The following is a 14,849-nucleotide window of genomic DNA, read 5'->3' as shown; positions in this document are numbered from 1 at the left end:
GAATCTGGTAGTTTGGGGCAAGTCTGAAGGTGGAGCTGGTTTCCAGGGCTAGAGAGCAAGATGTTTCTGAAGGAGTTTGGGCTGGTGGAAGGGGACTTCATTTTTGTGAAAAGATGAGCATGGGATGTGTGCCTTTATGTGAGGGCAGTTTTTCAGAACAGGCCAAAAGTCCTCTCCTCCCACTCCCCCTGCCTGAGCTGGGGGTGGAGCGTGCCGATCGATGACTTCCTAGAAGGTCAGAGTTGGAAGGGACATCAGAGAGCTCCGGTCAGTCCAAATAATCCTTGTGCCGCAAAGAAGGTGGGGGCCCAGAGGAGGAAGGAAGGGTCCTGGCTCGGTGCTGCACGGAGGGTGGTGTGTTTGAGGCCTCAGGTGGCCTCAGAGGTTAGGGTTGTGATGGAAGCTGCTAGGGGTGTGTTCTCTGTCATGTGAGGACTGAGATTCTCAGGAGATACTCTGCCCAGATGGAGGGTAAGGTGGCCACCTTCCCCCAGTGCAGGACCCTATGCGTCCCCACTCCGAGCTGCCTTCCAGATGTTTCCTTGGATCCTGGATGCTTTTTGTTGACTTCTGAGTTAGGAGTTTGACCCCTGGAATAAGCACAGGGAGTAGAATGCTAAATTCTCTGCTCAACTTCTTCTGGCTCCAGGCCAGGCTGATTTCTGTGAGGCTTTGTGAGAGGCTGAAGATCATGACACCTAGGTGGGGGCCAGGAGAGGGGCAGCTGTGACAGAGGGCCGAAAAGAGATTGGGTGGGGTTGCCATTTCTACCCCATGAAGGGTCAAACCTGTGAGTTCCTTCCTGAGATAAGACAATGAAGAAATCCTCCTGTGTGCAACTCAGAAATAGGGCCAGGGCTGGGAACCCCAGAGGAGTGGACTGGGTGGGGCTCCCAGTCTCCTTCCAGGACCCAGCAGTAGTAGGGAGGCTGGGACTGATGGAGAGATGGTTTGGTCCCTCAGGGATCATCACCTGGACCCATCCTGTCTGCCTTGACCTCCACTTCTCCCCCGGAGACTCAAAGACACTAAGCACTGGGTTTCAGCCAGAGAGGTGGAGTGGGGTGCTCTATTTCAGCCCCCCACCCCAGTGTCCCCCCAAGGGGATGTGGGTTGGGTTGGGCAACCTCCACTTTGAGGAACCTTGGGGTTGGCTCAGGGGCTGTGTCAGAGGAGGAAGGGCCTCACGCTAACCCCAGTTTCTTCAAGAGGTGTGGACTTGGTGGGCATGCTGAGTTGGGGGAGAGGCTAGTAATCTCCCCTTTCGCAAATCCTTGAGATTATGGAGAGTCTTTCTGCTTCACACCAGAAGAGCCTCTAGTTCCTGGTGATGGTGGTCTGCAGACTTTTCTTTCAGCTATGACTGGAGGCCTGCTCAGAGCCTTGCAGGAAGTTGAGAGAAGGCCTGGACAGTTGGACCCCCAAAAGATAACCCAGCAGGATTAAAAGAGGCAGTTTATGTAAAGCATGTAGTTCTGGCATCTAGGAAGTTGATCAATAGATGCTCAAAGCAAGTGCCCCTAGCTGTTCCCTGCCCTGGACTCCCCATTCCACAGTGCCAGTCCTGAAGTTCAAAAGCAGACCTGGAGTCTTGACCTTCAAGTGTGATGTGCTTCGTTCCCTGTGAGACTTCCACTTTACTTCCTCCCCTTCCCTTCTTCAGCCACTGACCCCGCCCTCTTCCTCTGCCTCCAGGATTGGGAGGTGCTGGTCTTGGGGAAGCTCAAGTGGGACCTGGCCGCAGTGATTGCCCACGATTTCCTGGCCCTGATTCTGCACCGGCTCTCTCTGCCCCGCGACCGACAAGCCTTGGTCAAGAAGCACGCCCAGACCTTTTTGGCCCTCTGTGCTACAGGTAAGAGTCCCACACACACATGTGCCAAGCCAGGGAAATCAGAAGACTTGGAAAGGTGAGAGAGAACTAGGAGGTTCGGTTTATAACTTCAAAATTTGTGAAAATTCTATCCTCTGAGCCCCCAGTATCAACACAAGAAAGCAACAGAGCTGTTTGGGATCTCAGAGATGCTGCAGCCCCCCACCCCCACCTCCCACCTGAGTATGTAGCTGGGGACACCAAGGGCTTAGAGAGAAGTGACTTGCCCAGGCTGTCTCAGTGACTAAGCCAGGCCAAGAACCCAGGTCTCTTAACCTTAATTTTGTGTCCATACCAGGAAGAGACCCATTCACTCTCTGGTTCCTGGCCTGGATCACTTACTACCCTGACCCTCTCCCCAGCTGTTCTTATACCACGCACTGCTGGGGTGTCCCAGTATACCCGTGCTCTATTCATACAGCCTGGCACTTCCTGGGAAATAAAAGGTGCACGCTGGTATTCACCCTTGTCTCATGGTCCCTTTTCTCTTTCCTAGACTACACTTTTGCCATGTACCCACCATCCATGATTGCCACAGGCAGCATCGGAGCTGCAGTGCAAGGCCTGGGTGCCTGCTCCACGTCTGGGGACGAGCTCACAGAGCTGCTGGCAGGGATCACAGGCACTGAAGTGGTGAGTGCTGGGCAGCTGGGCAAATGGCCTCAGCTCACGAGGTAGCACTTTCCCCTGAGCTTCCAGCAGAGGGTGCTGTGGACCACCCCCAACCTGGTCTCCACTCCAGGTTTCAAGTGCCCCACCTTTGTGGCTTCTGTGGTCTTTTATCTCCTGCCTTGGTCTGGAGAAGAGCAAGTGCTGCGGGTGGGCCGAAAGGCACTGCCCCTGGGTACCCTTTCCTTGCCGAGCAGTATGCAGGAGTGGGGGTGGGGGGTTCGGTGTCAGATGTCAGGCCCTCTCACACCCTCTTGCCACATCCTCTTGCCAGTTTCTGAGAACTGAAGGCTGATTCCTGGGGTTGGGCTGTGGCCTAACCTCCCCAGACTTCCCTGTGTTGGGAGGTGTCCTCCTGTACCTGCTGCCAGATGCTGGTGGAGGACGGGAAGCGGGGTGGGAAGCGGACCTTCCTCACCACTCCCCCTTGTCCCCAGGACTGCCTGCGGGCCTGTCAGGAGCAGATTGAAGCTGCCCTCAGGGAGAGCCTCAGGGAAGCCGCCCAGACCTCTCCCAGCCCAGCGCCCAAAGCCCCCAGGGGCTCCAGCAGCCAGGGGCCCAGCCAGACCAGCACTCCCACAGACGTCACGGCCATCCACCTGTAGCCCTGGAGAGGCCCCCTCGAGTGGCTGCTGACAGCAGGAGGGGACCTTGTCCCTCCCTGGCTGCAGGAACGGAATCATGCCACAGTTGAAGCCTGAGGGGGCTCCTTCCCCTTGCCCCTCGCCAGCCAGGGGGGTCAGGTCCTACCTAACCCTGCAGTGTGCACTAAGGGGCCTGGCCGGCCACGGCTGGGGGCCAGTCCGGCTCCTCCTCCTGCCTGCATCCAGCCAGTGACATTGAGGTGTAATACATGTACCGGCATTCCTTTCTAGGGGCTCCCTTATCTCTGGGGCTCTCAACTGCCAAAACTGAACCCGAGCCCCTGGCAGAGAAAGCTCGGAGTCCTAACCACTGGACCGCCAGGGGATTCCCTAATTACTGCATTTGGATTGGGATCTTTCTGAAGAAGCCTCGGATGTTCTAGTTACACATTAGGGGCAAGAGTGGACATCCCTCTCCAAGCACGTGGAGGCCCGGCATAATCCTAGCTACTCCTAGGAGGGGCCCCGGCCACCGTCCAGGGGCAGGAACCAACCTCCTTGCTTTGCTTTCTGCTCAGCTTCTCCTGTGTGATTGGGGGGAGGGGGGTGTCAGTGCAGAAGGAAGTTGTTTTAATTTATTAATTACTTTGAGTACAACTGTATGAGGGTGTGGTGGGGCCCTTCTCCCCCCGCCACAGGGGTGGTAACCCTGGTGGTTGCTGTATTCCTCCCCTCTGCTACTTGCTAGAGGATCTTTGTGGCCAAGGAGCTGCTATGCCTGGAGTGGGGCCATACCCTCCTCTCCCTTTGGCCCTCTGCCCCATCCTCCAGGAGCAGGGGGTGTTGCGGAATGAAGCAGGGGATGACCTGGTGATGACCAAGCCCCCTGTCCAGAGAAGGAGGCAGGCCCTGTTAACACAGGTCTTTCCTGAGGCCACAGGTCCAGGCTGGTGGCTGAGGACCATCATGCTACCTTTATAATAAAGTTTCTAGAATAAAACTGACTTTGGCTTCTTGGATTAGAGGGCAGTCTGTGGGAAAGCCTATTTCTAGACTGCATGGGGTAAAAGAAGGCAGAAATCAATGTCTGGAGCAGGAGTCGTCCCACCTTTTCTGTCTTGGGCCAGAGCAGACACTTCAGGCTTTGTGGGCCATGTGGCTTCTGCCTGTGTTATCCGAAGTTCTGCTGTAGAACCTGATGTGCACATTTCTAAAAAGCACTGCACTGCAAAACTGCACAATTAAGGCCACATGGCTTATGGGGGAAAACGGGGCCTGAAGCACAATACTCAAATACTTAATGAAGGACACTTTTTTTTTTAAGATGGTGTTTTTACACATTAAATGGCTAAGAAACATACTGTAATAAATATGGCCCTTTATCTTGAAAAACAAACACCTGAAGTTGGCTGTGGAAGCAGAGGTCGGAAGGATGTGGAAGGCACGTTGTGACACTAGATGTGGGTGTGGTGCCAACCCAGAAGGTGAGCTGGGGGCGTTGGCACAGGGCTGGGCATGTGCGTTTTGTGTCATCTGGCTTGGCTCCGTGGGGGTAGTTTTTTGCTTTCATCTAGTGTCTCAAGACAGAACTATATAAATGAAATTTGCTTTATGACCAAATAGAGTCATTAGGTTGGAACAAACTCATATTTGCAAAAGCAAGTAACAGGGTTCTAGCCAGGCTGCACTGGTCTCTGCTGTAGGGGCAGTGAAAGTAGTCACAGGACATGGAAGTGGATGGATGTGGCTGTGTCCCAATAAAACTTTATTTTAGGGACACTGAAACTTAAATTTCATATAATCTTCACCTATCACAAAATACTGCTGTTTTTTCTCTGCCTCCCCCACCAACCATTTAAAATGTAAAAAATCATTTTTCTCTCATGGACTGTAAGAAAACAGGCATACACAACCCTGATTTGCCAACCCCTGGTTGAACGCTTTCATTGGCTAAGAAAGTTAGAAAGGGAACTGGTCTGGTGGTGACCCTGGGTCTGACCTTTCTCATCCTGAATTTCCACCTTCCTCTAGGTGCTTTCTTCTAGCTCTTGCAACCAATCTGAGACCTTCTCGTGTTTGAACAACCTCCTGGTTGCTGGTATTCTCCCCAAGTAGCTTGTGTCAGGGGAAGGCAAAGGCTGTGCCCTCTAGGGGCTGGCAGGGTGGGTACAGCCTAGAGAAGAAGAATAAGGTGGGGGAAGTACGTGGCTCCCATGTAAATAGGTAAGAATCCACTGCTACGCATGAGGGGAAAGCAGTGCCCGCCTCCAGCGAAGCAGTGCTTGCTTCCAGCGAAACAAGGATAGCAAAGATCTCCATCCATCACATCAAAACACTGAGGTTCAATAAATACCTGCCTTTTGTCTTTATCCACCTCCCGGTGACCTGACACCAGCCTGAGAGGAAGTACCCATTCCAACCCTAGCTGGGACCCGGGAGTGCTGGGCTGTGGGACCTCAAGTCCGGTCTCAGAACTGAGCAGGGATGCAGGCCTAGAACGCAAGAGGGAACCAGCCCTACTCAGGTCCCCCTGTTGAGAACTGGGGAGTCAGAGGCCAGCGACCTGTCTTGGCCCTGATCCGGGTCTTCAGCTGTCAAGGCTCGGAATCACCTCCAGTCTTCATCAGGGATCCTGGAGTCCTTCCACGCTCCGCAGACCCGGACGAGTGCTGCGTCCTCACTCCATGGTGACAGGAACATCTTCTACATCTCGGGGGATGGCACTCTGCAACTCACGCCTGATCTCTGGGGACAGCTGGGGGTGGGGCTGCAGCCGGAGCAGTTCCAGGAGGGCCTCCTTCTGCTCCGTGGCCAGGTCGGCCTTGTAGCGCTGGACCAAAGTCAGGAGGCACTGGTGCCAGAGCACGGGCAGCTCGCGCTTCTCTGTCCGGAAGCCCAGGAAGTGGAAGACCAGGGCGTCCAGCACTCGGTAGGGCAGCGCGTACTTCTTGTCCAGCAGCAGCCGCAGGAAGATGCTGTTGGCCCCGCTGTACTCCATCTCTGCAATTTTCAGCATGGCCGCACTAGTGGGGAAGGGAGGCAGGGAAACGCTGGGGGAAAGCTGCTCCTTACCCTGGCCCCGCCACGGGGTCTAAACTGTGCTGTCCCTAAAGGAAAATCTCTGCATTCTTCTCCCCTCCCCTCACTCCCTCGACCTGTTACCCGGGCTACGCTGACTCACGCCAAATACCCTTGTCTGGCTCAGACTGCTTCTGTCTCAGAGTGTGTCCAAATGTCTCTGCCCCAACCTACTTTTTCCTGCGTTCCCCCCTCTCTCATTCATTCAACTCTTTACTGAGCACCTAGCATGGGCCAGGCCCTGGGACCTTGTTCCCACGGGACTGACAATCTTGTGGAGTTATCATATACCCATCGACTTAACTGCAAACCCAGGGGCTTATGCTTGACTCCTTCCCCACGTGTCCCGACCCCGCCCCAAGTCCTGGGACTCTGCTGTCGAGATGGGCCAATCTATGGTCCTGCACAGCCCACAACACTACCTGGAGTGCAGCACGGGGATGGAGCACTTGGTGATGATGCTGCCCACGATGATGGCTTCCCGGAGGGTACAGGTGCCCGACTCGCACAGCGGGATCAGGATGCCTGGGGAGGGGCAGAGGGGCACGGTCACTAGCAGTCCAGAGTGAGAGAAAGGAGGTCCTGCAAGAGCTCCGGCCCTGCCCTTTCTTAATCGCCTCCTGGGTCCCCACCTTTAAACCAGGCTCCAGGTTTGAACAGGGCCTTCTTCAGGGCCATGTAGAGGTGGAAGTTGAGTCGTTTGTACTCAGCGATGTCATCTCGTACCCGGGGGAGCAGAACCAGGTTATAGAAGCGCTGGGCCATCCGTTCCTTTAGGTTAGAGGCAAAAATCCTAGTGGTTTTGGAAAGAAGGAGGAAGATCCCAGGTCAGTTCAAAGAGCTGGCCCTTCAAATATCACTGCGGATGATATTTGCATGCAAGAGATCTGAGGGTCCAGGGAGGGAGCTGGGTGAGTGCAGCACCCAGGTCAGATTAGAGAGGGAACAGGAGGGGCTGCAAGATATACCTGAATGGGGGTGAACACTGTCTGTCTTCAGGCAAGCCAGAGCTCTGCAGACAGACAGGAACCAGCTGTTCACCTTCCCCTCCCTATCAGGGGTCCCCTGTACCCTGCTGTGACCAGGGACCTGCACATGCCTGGGGAGCCACAGACTTTTGAGGCCACCCTGACACTGCAGGGTTGTGTCCCTGTAGTTAGGCGCCTCTCCCCTAGAAATGCATCACAGGACGTTCTTAACAGGACCTTGGCCCCAGAACAGGAAACAGGAAAAGCTGGGGAAGTGATGCCATAAAGAAGCACAAGAGAGCTCTGGGAGGGAATGTAACGACAAAGAGAGGGAAAGCCTGTCCTTCCCACACCCAGCCCGCCCTACAGACCCAAGGCTGCCCCACTCCCATCAGCTCTACCTTGTGGCCTGGTACATGGCAGCAGCGGTCCAGGCCTCAGGCTCCGTGACGTAGAGGATCTGCTCCCAGTTGGAGAGGGCAGGGATGATCTTAAATGCCTTGGGCAGTTTCCCACTGCGGTACTTAGACAACACCTGCGCAGGAGGGAATAGAACCATCTTCGTCGCTGCTTGTCAGGCACCCATCTGAGTTCCTCGCGTCCATTAACTCACTCAGTCCTCACAACCATCCTGTAAGGAGGTTCTAGTATCATCCTCATTTTTCAGTGGGGAATTGAGCCTAGAGTCATAAGCGGGGAGAGGGACCCCGAGCCTGCCCTCGGGCCTACAAGAGATGTGGGCCCCCAGAGCCCTGGTGGGGGTGTCCCGTCATGGCTCTCCTCTCAGTCCTTACCTCCCGAACCCCTCTGTAGACCTCTAGGACGCGGGGGTCCAGCTGGGGCACAGGGAAGCCCGAGACCTCGGACATGACCGTTTCGACTTCCGTCTGCTTCTCAGTTAACTTCTCCATGATGATGTCAGCCAGGGTGCGCCTGGGGGAACAGGAGGGAGGGGGCGGCAGGGCCGCACTCTCAGTCTGGGGAGCTCTGGACACCCCACGCCATCTCTCGAGAGCCCTGATAAACTTGCAACCTTGCTGGGATGTATGACCTTGGTCCACGCTGGGCCTACCCACCCAGCAAAGAATCCCTGCAGAGCACAAAGGACCAGGCAGTCATTCAGCTGAGGATGGAGCTTCGAGTTGCATGGAGGGGAGGAACCTGGGCTCTGAAGGCGACTGCTGGGTTTAGGTCGTGGCTCCTCCGCTCCCTCTGTGACCTTGGGCAGGCTACTCTGCCTCTCTAAGCCTCAGCTCCCTCCCCTATAAAACAGGGATGATAACATACCTACCTGCATGAAGTTAACACATGGAGTAAAACCCTTCTCTGACCTCTTCAGAGTGCCAGACACACCTCAGTGATACACCGAGATTTCTGGGAGCTGGGATCATTAGGAAGAGAGCATGGCATACCCCCTCTCCTGTTTCAATTTATTAAAATTGATGGGGAGAGGTCCAAGATGAATGATCAGTTTATCCCAGCCTCCTTACACACAATCTGACTGGGATGATTCAGAATTATCATTACATTGGGCTTCAGTACGGTAAGGGCACCTTCAGGGGCTGCTGAAGTCTATATACAAACCACTCCTGTCTTTGGAGGGCAGGACTTCCAAGCTGTCCCCTTCCACCACGGCACTTTAAAGCAATGTATGGCAGAAGCCAGACATTCCCTTGTACCATCTATGCGACAGACATGGTAACCAAAAGGCAGAGGGGTCAGTAACCCATCCACAGTCTAGAGCTCTTGAGTGGGGGAAAGAGTCAAAGCCTGGTCTTTCAAGGTCTGAAGGCCAGGTACCTTACGGTATATGTGTGCCCCCCAGCTAAGCGGCCTCTGACTGCTGAGTCCATGTGGGCTCTCTGCAGACACCAGCTGCCACCCCTCAAGACTGTCAGGAGCCCCTGTTCCTAGCCGTTTTACTCTTCTGTTGAAAACCATCCTGCCAAGCTCGTCAGAATGAGCTGCCAAAGTAGAGGGACAGGCGCTGAGTGAGACCGAGAGGCTCTCTGGAGAGACCAGCACACGTTCTGTGATATCCACCTCGGATCCTGGGCGGCAAGCTGGGAAAGGGACTCATGCCTTCACGGCTCAAATACATGGCCACGGAACTTGCTGTTTCAGACCCCGTCTTTCATAGCGTTAACAGCGCCGATACTAGTATACTAATGATGCTAGAGTGTGTGAACCCACAAACAACCTGAGGAACCAAGAACAGTGTCATCACAGCATCAGAATGAACTGGTTGAGGGCCCTCATTGGAGGCACCTCTCTCCTGGGCCAAAACCCTGGGCTCCGGAGCCTGACCCGTAGGAGCTTAAAAACCTGCATGTTTTTGACGCAGCATAGTGGTTCTAATTTGTTCTCATCTGGGGGATGATTCTGTCCTTTAGGGGACATCTGACAGCATCTGGTGACATTTCTGGTTATCACAGAGTCGGGGAGGGGGTCACTACTGCTGTCCAGTGGGTATAGGTCAGGCATGCTGTTTAACAGCCTACACTGCACAGGACAGCCTCCACAGAAAAGAACTATCCAGCCTCAAATGCCAGTGGTGCAAGGGCTGGAAAACCCTGGATAAAATGACAGTTAGGGTGTGAAAGAGATGTGGCCAAAGAAACCGAGCCTACTGCTAAGAAAACTGAGCATACCAAGACCAAATGCAATGGAGTGGATTGCCCAGAGACAGAATAAGGCCTTGCAGCGACGTCACCAGGCAATCCAGGCAGTTCTAAGACGGGTGGACAGAGCGGGGGAGCTATCTTGAGTCTGCACCATTCTCATTCAGAGCAGTCCTCAGAGGGTGCGCCGCTTTTGTCAAAGTGGCTCCCCAAACTGGCAATGAATGCTCAGGCCCTTCCCAGAGATGGGGACTCAAAACTCTGCCAGAGCAAACGCTTCTCTGCATCTCATCTTTCTTTCCTACATAGCTGCTACTAGGACCTGCTCTCCCAAATCCCAGGCTGTGCCAGCCCTACCTGGCAGGAGGGTTCTTGTTCATGAACATCTCAATGGCACGCTCATCCTCGGGGTCCACGACCACCTCCGCCTGATAGCCCGGCCCTGCCATTGTGGCAGCCTTCTCCAGGGTGGGCCACTCCTCGTCATCTGATCCATCCTGCGGCACTCCTGGACCTGGAAGAGGGAGATGAAATGGGTGAGCAAGGCCAAGCAGTGGGTGAGGAATTCAGAGGTCAACTCAACTTTAACCATTATGGATATGGTCTGGGCCTCACACGCTTGTAATAAATGCACACTACCTTCCAGACCCCAGGGGCGTGCCATCCTGCTTGAGAACCAAAATGTACACGTGTGAACCAATGAGACAGTGATAGCCATAAACGAGAGCAAACACACTAAACTGTTATATAACATACGTAACCACCATGACCGTAAGGAGCAGGTGCTATTATTATACCCAGTTTCAGATGGGAATGCTGAAGCACAGAAAAGTTGACTGACTTGCCTACTGCAGGCAGTCTGGGTCTAGATCATACATTTACCACCTCTCTCTTACATGCGTGGCAGGGTTTGATTAGTGTCGAAACGAGTGGCAGAGACGATGTATACCACAGGCACTCAGAAGAGAAGATGGATGCGAAGGATGCCTAGGCTCTGGATGGGCAGTATGGGAACTGGAGGAGTGTGTTCTAGACCTCGGTAACACTGGCAGGAGGGCTTGTTGGGAAGCCCAAGAGTGTCTGCTAGGAATTCTCTGGTGGTCTAGTGGTTTGGACTCCATGCTTTCACTGCAGGAAGCGAGAAGTACAATCCATGCCATAAGATCCCACGTGGCCTGAGGTGCAGCACACACACACACACACACACACACACCCCCCAGAGATACTGTGTGATAAAAGTTAAATAAAGGGGGAGGGTTACACATACCAGATGTTCTGTCTCCACATGCTAACAACTCCCAAATCTGTACCCGTAGGGTTACAATCTCTTTGCTCCAGACCCTACCGCCAGCTGCCTCTTGTACAGCTTGTTCATGGATGACCCCCAGGCACTTCAATCTCGGTCTGTCACTCCCAGCCCTCCTAGGTCTATTCTCCGTGTTCCACGTCTAAGTAAATGGAACCACCATCCAGTCAATGCTAACCCGGAACCTAGGCAGCAGGCCTGCCTTGCCCACTGCCCCCCACTCTCAACACCCAACCAACTACCAAGTCCTTTTCCACTGAACCTCACACAATCTCTCGCAAAGCTTTCACAGCCCTGTCAAAGCCTAGGTCAGTATCATCTCTTGTCTAGATAATTCCACAGTCCCCTAACTGGTCTCTTTAGTCTCTATTCGCTTCCCGCTCTTCAGGGCAGCCACTGAGACTTTTGTAACCACCATTCAGCAAACGATGACAGTGCCTACTACATGTGAGGCACTGTTCTGGGTGCCAGAAATATATCAGCAAACAAGAGAAAAACATTTTGCCCTTACAGAACTTATGTTCTAATGGTGAACACAGACAATGAACTAATATGATGTACTTTATGTTAAAAAAACACAAATGCCATGACAAAGAAATACAGCAGAGTAGAGAAGTTGTGATGTGGAGACAGGGGTGATGTGTTGCAGTTTTTAATGGGGTGGTCAGGATAGGCCTCTCTGAGCAGGTGAGGAATTAAGGGAGGAAACCAACAGGAGTACGAGGACAGAAGGACCTGCCAGGGTGAAGGCCCTGACTCGCCATGTTTAAGGAGCAATGAAGCCTATATGGATGGACTTGAGTTGATGACACCATCCAACCATCTCATCCTCTCTTGTCCCCTTCTCCTCCTGCATTCAATCTTTCCCAGCATCAGTCTTTTCCAATGAGTCAGCTCTTCGCATCAGGTGGCCAAAGTACTGGAGCTTCAGCTTCAGCACCAGTCCTTCCAGTGAATATTCAGGACTGATCTCTTTTAGAACTAGCTGGTTTGACCCGGATGGAGAGAAGAGGGCAAAGGGAAAGGAGCAGGAGAGGTCAGACTGACAACAGGTACAGATCATATAGGTCTCTGTAGATCAGGCAATCCTGAGTTGCTGAGTGGAGAGTAGACTGTGGCAGATACGGGATTCTCGGTAAGAGGCTACTGCAGTCACCCAGGTGAGAGATCACTGTGGTTTGAACAGGATGGTGTTCCAAGATGGTGCCAACTGATCTGATTCTGGATATATTTTTAAGGCAGAGTCAACAGGACTTCCTAATTGATTGGATATGGAGCGAGAAAGAGACAAGTCTAGAGTTTTCTGCCTGGAGCAAATGGAAGGACATCATGTCATTAATTGAGATGAAGCAGACTGGGAGTGGAGCAGGTTTGGCAAGATGGTCAGGATTTCTGTTCTGGACATGCTAAATCTGAGATGTTTCTTAGACTTCAAATTGGAGAAGCTAAAGAGAGAGCTGAAATATAAGACTTTGGGTTTCATGGAAGAGATCGAGGCTGGAATATGAACTTGGAAGCAGTTACCAAACAGACAGTATTTAAACCTCGACCCTGATGACAGCACCAGGGAAGTCATCAGAGGTGAAGAGACTAGCTCCAAGGATGCAATGCTGTGGCACTACAGGAAGAGGCTGGCAACAAACGAGAAGTCAGCAAAGGGAGCTCCCTGGTGGCCTAGTGTAAGGATTCTGGGCTTTCACTGCTGGGGCTCAGGGTTCAACCCCTGGTGGGGGAACTGAGATCCCACCAGCAGGCGTCGGAAGCGGGAGAATAGGAGCCAGCAAAGGATACTGAGAGGTGTGTGCGTGTACTCAGTCGTGTCTGACTCTTTGTGACCCTGTGGACTTTTCCTGACTATAGCCTGTCAGGCTCCCCTGTCCATGGGATTCTCCAGGTAAGAATACTGGAGTGGGTTGCCATTTCCTTCTCCAGGGGATCTTCCTGGCTCAGGGATTGAACCAACATCTCTTGCATTGGCAGGTGGGTTCCACCACCTGGGAAGCCCACTGAGGTGAAAAACTAGCAAAACAGGGATGTGATGTCTTAGAAGCGGAGTAAAGATACTGTAGCAAGGAGGCTAGTGTTTGTGAACGCTGCTGCTGCTAAGTCGCTTCAGTCGTGTCTGACTCTGTGCGACCCCACAGACGGCAGCCCACCAGGCTCCCCCACCCCTGGGATTCTCCAGGCAAAAACACTGGACTGGGTTGCCATTTCCTTGTCCAATGCATGAAAGTGAAAAGTGAAAGTGAAGTCGCTCAGCCGTGTCCGACTCTTAGAGACCCCATGGACTGCAGCCCACCAGGCTCCTCCGTCCATGGGATTTTCCAGGCAAGAGTACTGGAGTGGGCTGTCATTGCCTTCTCCGTTTGTGAATGCTGCTCACAGACAAATGAAAGATGAGTGTTGAGAAATGGATTAAGCAACTTGGAGGTCAACACTCTCAGAGTAATAACGAGAAAAATGACCATCTTTTAAATAATCTCGCTCCCTTTCTAGTCCTGAAACAATATTGTTCTTTGTGCTCAGAGCACTCCCTACTTTTCAGTTCTCAGCACAACGGTCATGCAACCTGGGAAACCTGACTCCCAAGACTAATGCTATTGTCAGAGAAGCTATACTTTATCACGAGTGCATTATTCTAATTGCTTACTTAATTCTTTCTCTCGGGCTACACTGGAAGATCCTGACGTTAGGTATACCTTTACCCTGTTTACAGTTTTTTATCTAAACCATCTAAACTCCTAGCACGGCGGGATGTGCGCAGTAGACATTCCATGATTACTTACAAAACACGTAAATAAATGCCAGGAGAACTTAGCGGCGTGAGTAACCACTTCCTGCTGGCCTAACCTCGGTGATGCCTATAAGAGTGCCACTCTAAGGAATGGGCGTGGAGGGCTCCGGCAACCCTCAATCTGCCCCAGAGCTGGGTCTCCCAACCCCATTACCTTTGCCAAGGGCCTCAGTTTTTTGTTGTTGTTGTTTTTTAATTCCAAGTTATTCCCCTGCCAGACACCTTTCAGCCGTCCGCCCCAGCTACCCACCCTCCTCCTCGTACCCCATCCCCCCCACTCACCCAGCCGCGTGGTGCGCTCCCGCGGCACCGCGGGCCTGTCCCCGCTCCCATGCTCGGCCTCGAGCTCCTCTTGCTGCTGCCGCGCTTGCTGCAAAATCCGTCGGGTCAGCCGGGGCCCCACGTACTCTTCCTCCTCGTCTCCGGTTCCGCGACCCCGCCGTTTTTCTCGGGCTCCTGCCCGCACCGCGTCACCAGCCAGGATCTGCTCGGCCAGCGGCGCATGCTTCTCCTGACCCCCGGCCGAGCGGGCCGCCTTGAACTTGGGCATTTTTCTAGAAAACCAAGCCGTGAAGTTTCCCACGTGGGTATGGAGGAAAAAAAGGCCCCGAGTGCGCTTGCGCGGTAAACACCCAGCGCCCAAGAGCCCACCGGAGCTCACAGCGCCCCCTCGCGTCTGGAGGCCGGGTGTGCCAGAAGCCCCGTCCCACCCCCCACCCCCCCAAAAAAGAGCTCACGGGTCCTGGAGCTGGGTCCTCCCGAATTTAACGTTGTCTTCTCTAAGTGGTTGTAGTCCGAGATACACTTTCCTAGTTTCATGGATCTGGGTCCAGGATGCCCAGGCGAATGGGAATTCCCTGACCGGCGAACCAGGGGATCGGGGGCGGGGCGGAGTCGGGCAGTGACCTCACCGAAGGACCCAGACACGCCCTTCCTCGTGGGCGTGTCGACTGGAC

At 53.6% G+C, this 14,849-nt stretch overlaps 2 protein-coding genes across 4 annotated transcripts in view; one reads left to right on the top strand and one right to left on the bottom strand.

The window, feature by feature from the left end:
* The window catches only part of CCND3 (cyclin D3), a 95,359-nt gene extending 91,233 nt beyond the window's left edge, over positions 1 to 4,126 (top strand). For all 3 annotated transcript variants that reach the window (XM_069564441.1, XM_069564442.1, XM_069564443.1), the window contains 3 exons: positions 1,696 to 1,855; positions 2,370 to 2,506; positions 2,980 to 4,126. In XM_069564441.1, the coding sequence (XP_069420542.1) occupies positions 1,696 to 1,855; positions 2,370 to 2,506; positions 2,980 to 3,147 (465 nt within the window). In that variant the 3' untranslated portion in view covers positions 3,148 to 4,126. The remainder of the gene's footprint in view (positions 1 to 1,695; positions 1,856 to 2,369; positions 2,507 to 2,979) is intronic.
* A 734-nt stretch (positions 4,127 to 4,860) lies between these two features.
* BYSL (bystin like) lies at positions 4,861 to 14,841 on the bottom strand. Its single transcript, XM_069564431.1, has 8 exons — positions 14,631 to 14,841; positions 14,176 to 14,447; positions 10,151 to 10,307; positions 7,967 to 8,105; positions 7,574 to 7,707; positions 6,837 to 6,997; positions 6,627 to 6,729; positions 4,861 to 6,149 (listed from the first exon to the last, which is right to left on the bottom strand). Exons 2-8 carry the CDS (start codon positions 14,441 to 14,443, stop codon positions 5,804 to 5,806), a joined length of 1,308 nt encoding a protein of 435 aa, XP_069420532.1. The 5' UTR covers positions 14,444 to 14,447; positions 14,631 to 14,841; the 3' UTR covers positions 4,861 to 5,803.
* Between the last annotated feature and the right edge of the window lie 8 nt (positions 14,842 to 14,849).

The sequence above is a fragment of the Ovis canadensis genome, chromosome 20 (genome assembly GCF_042477335.2).
Source record: "Ovis canadensis isolate MfBH-ARS-UI-01 breed Bighorn chromosome 20, ARS-UI_OviCan_v2, whole genome shotgun sequence".
NCBI classification, from domain to species: domain Eukaryota; kingdom Metazoa; phylum Chordata; class Mammalia; order Artiodactyla; family Bovidae; genus Ovis; species Ovis canadensis.
The sequence above is the reverse complement of the archived record's forward strand: the minus strand, read 5'-3'. Positions and strand labels throughout refer to the sequence as shown.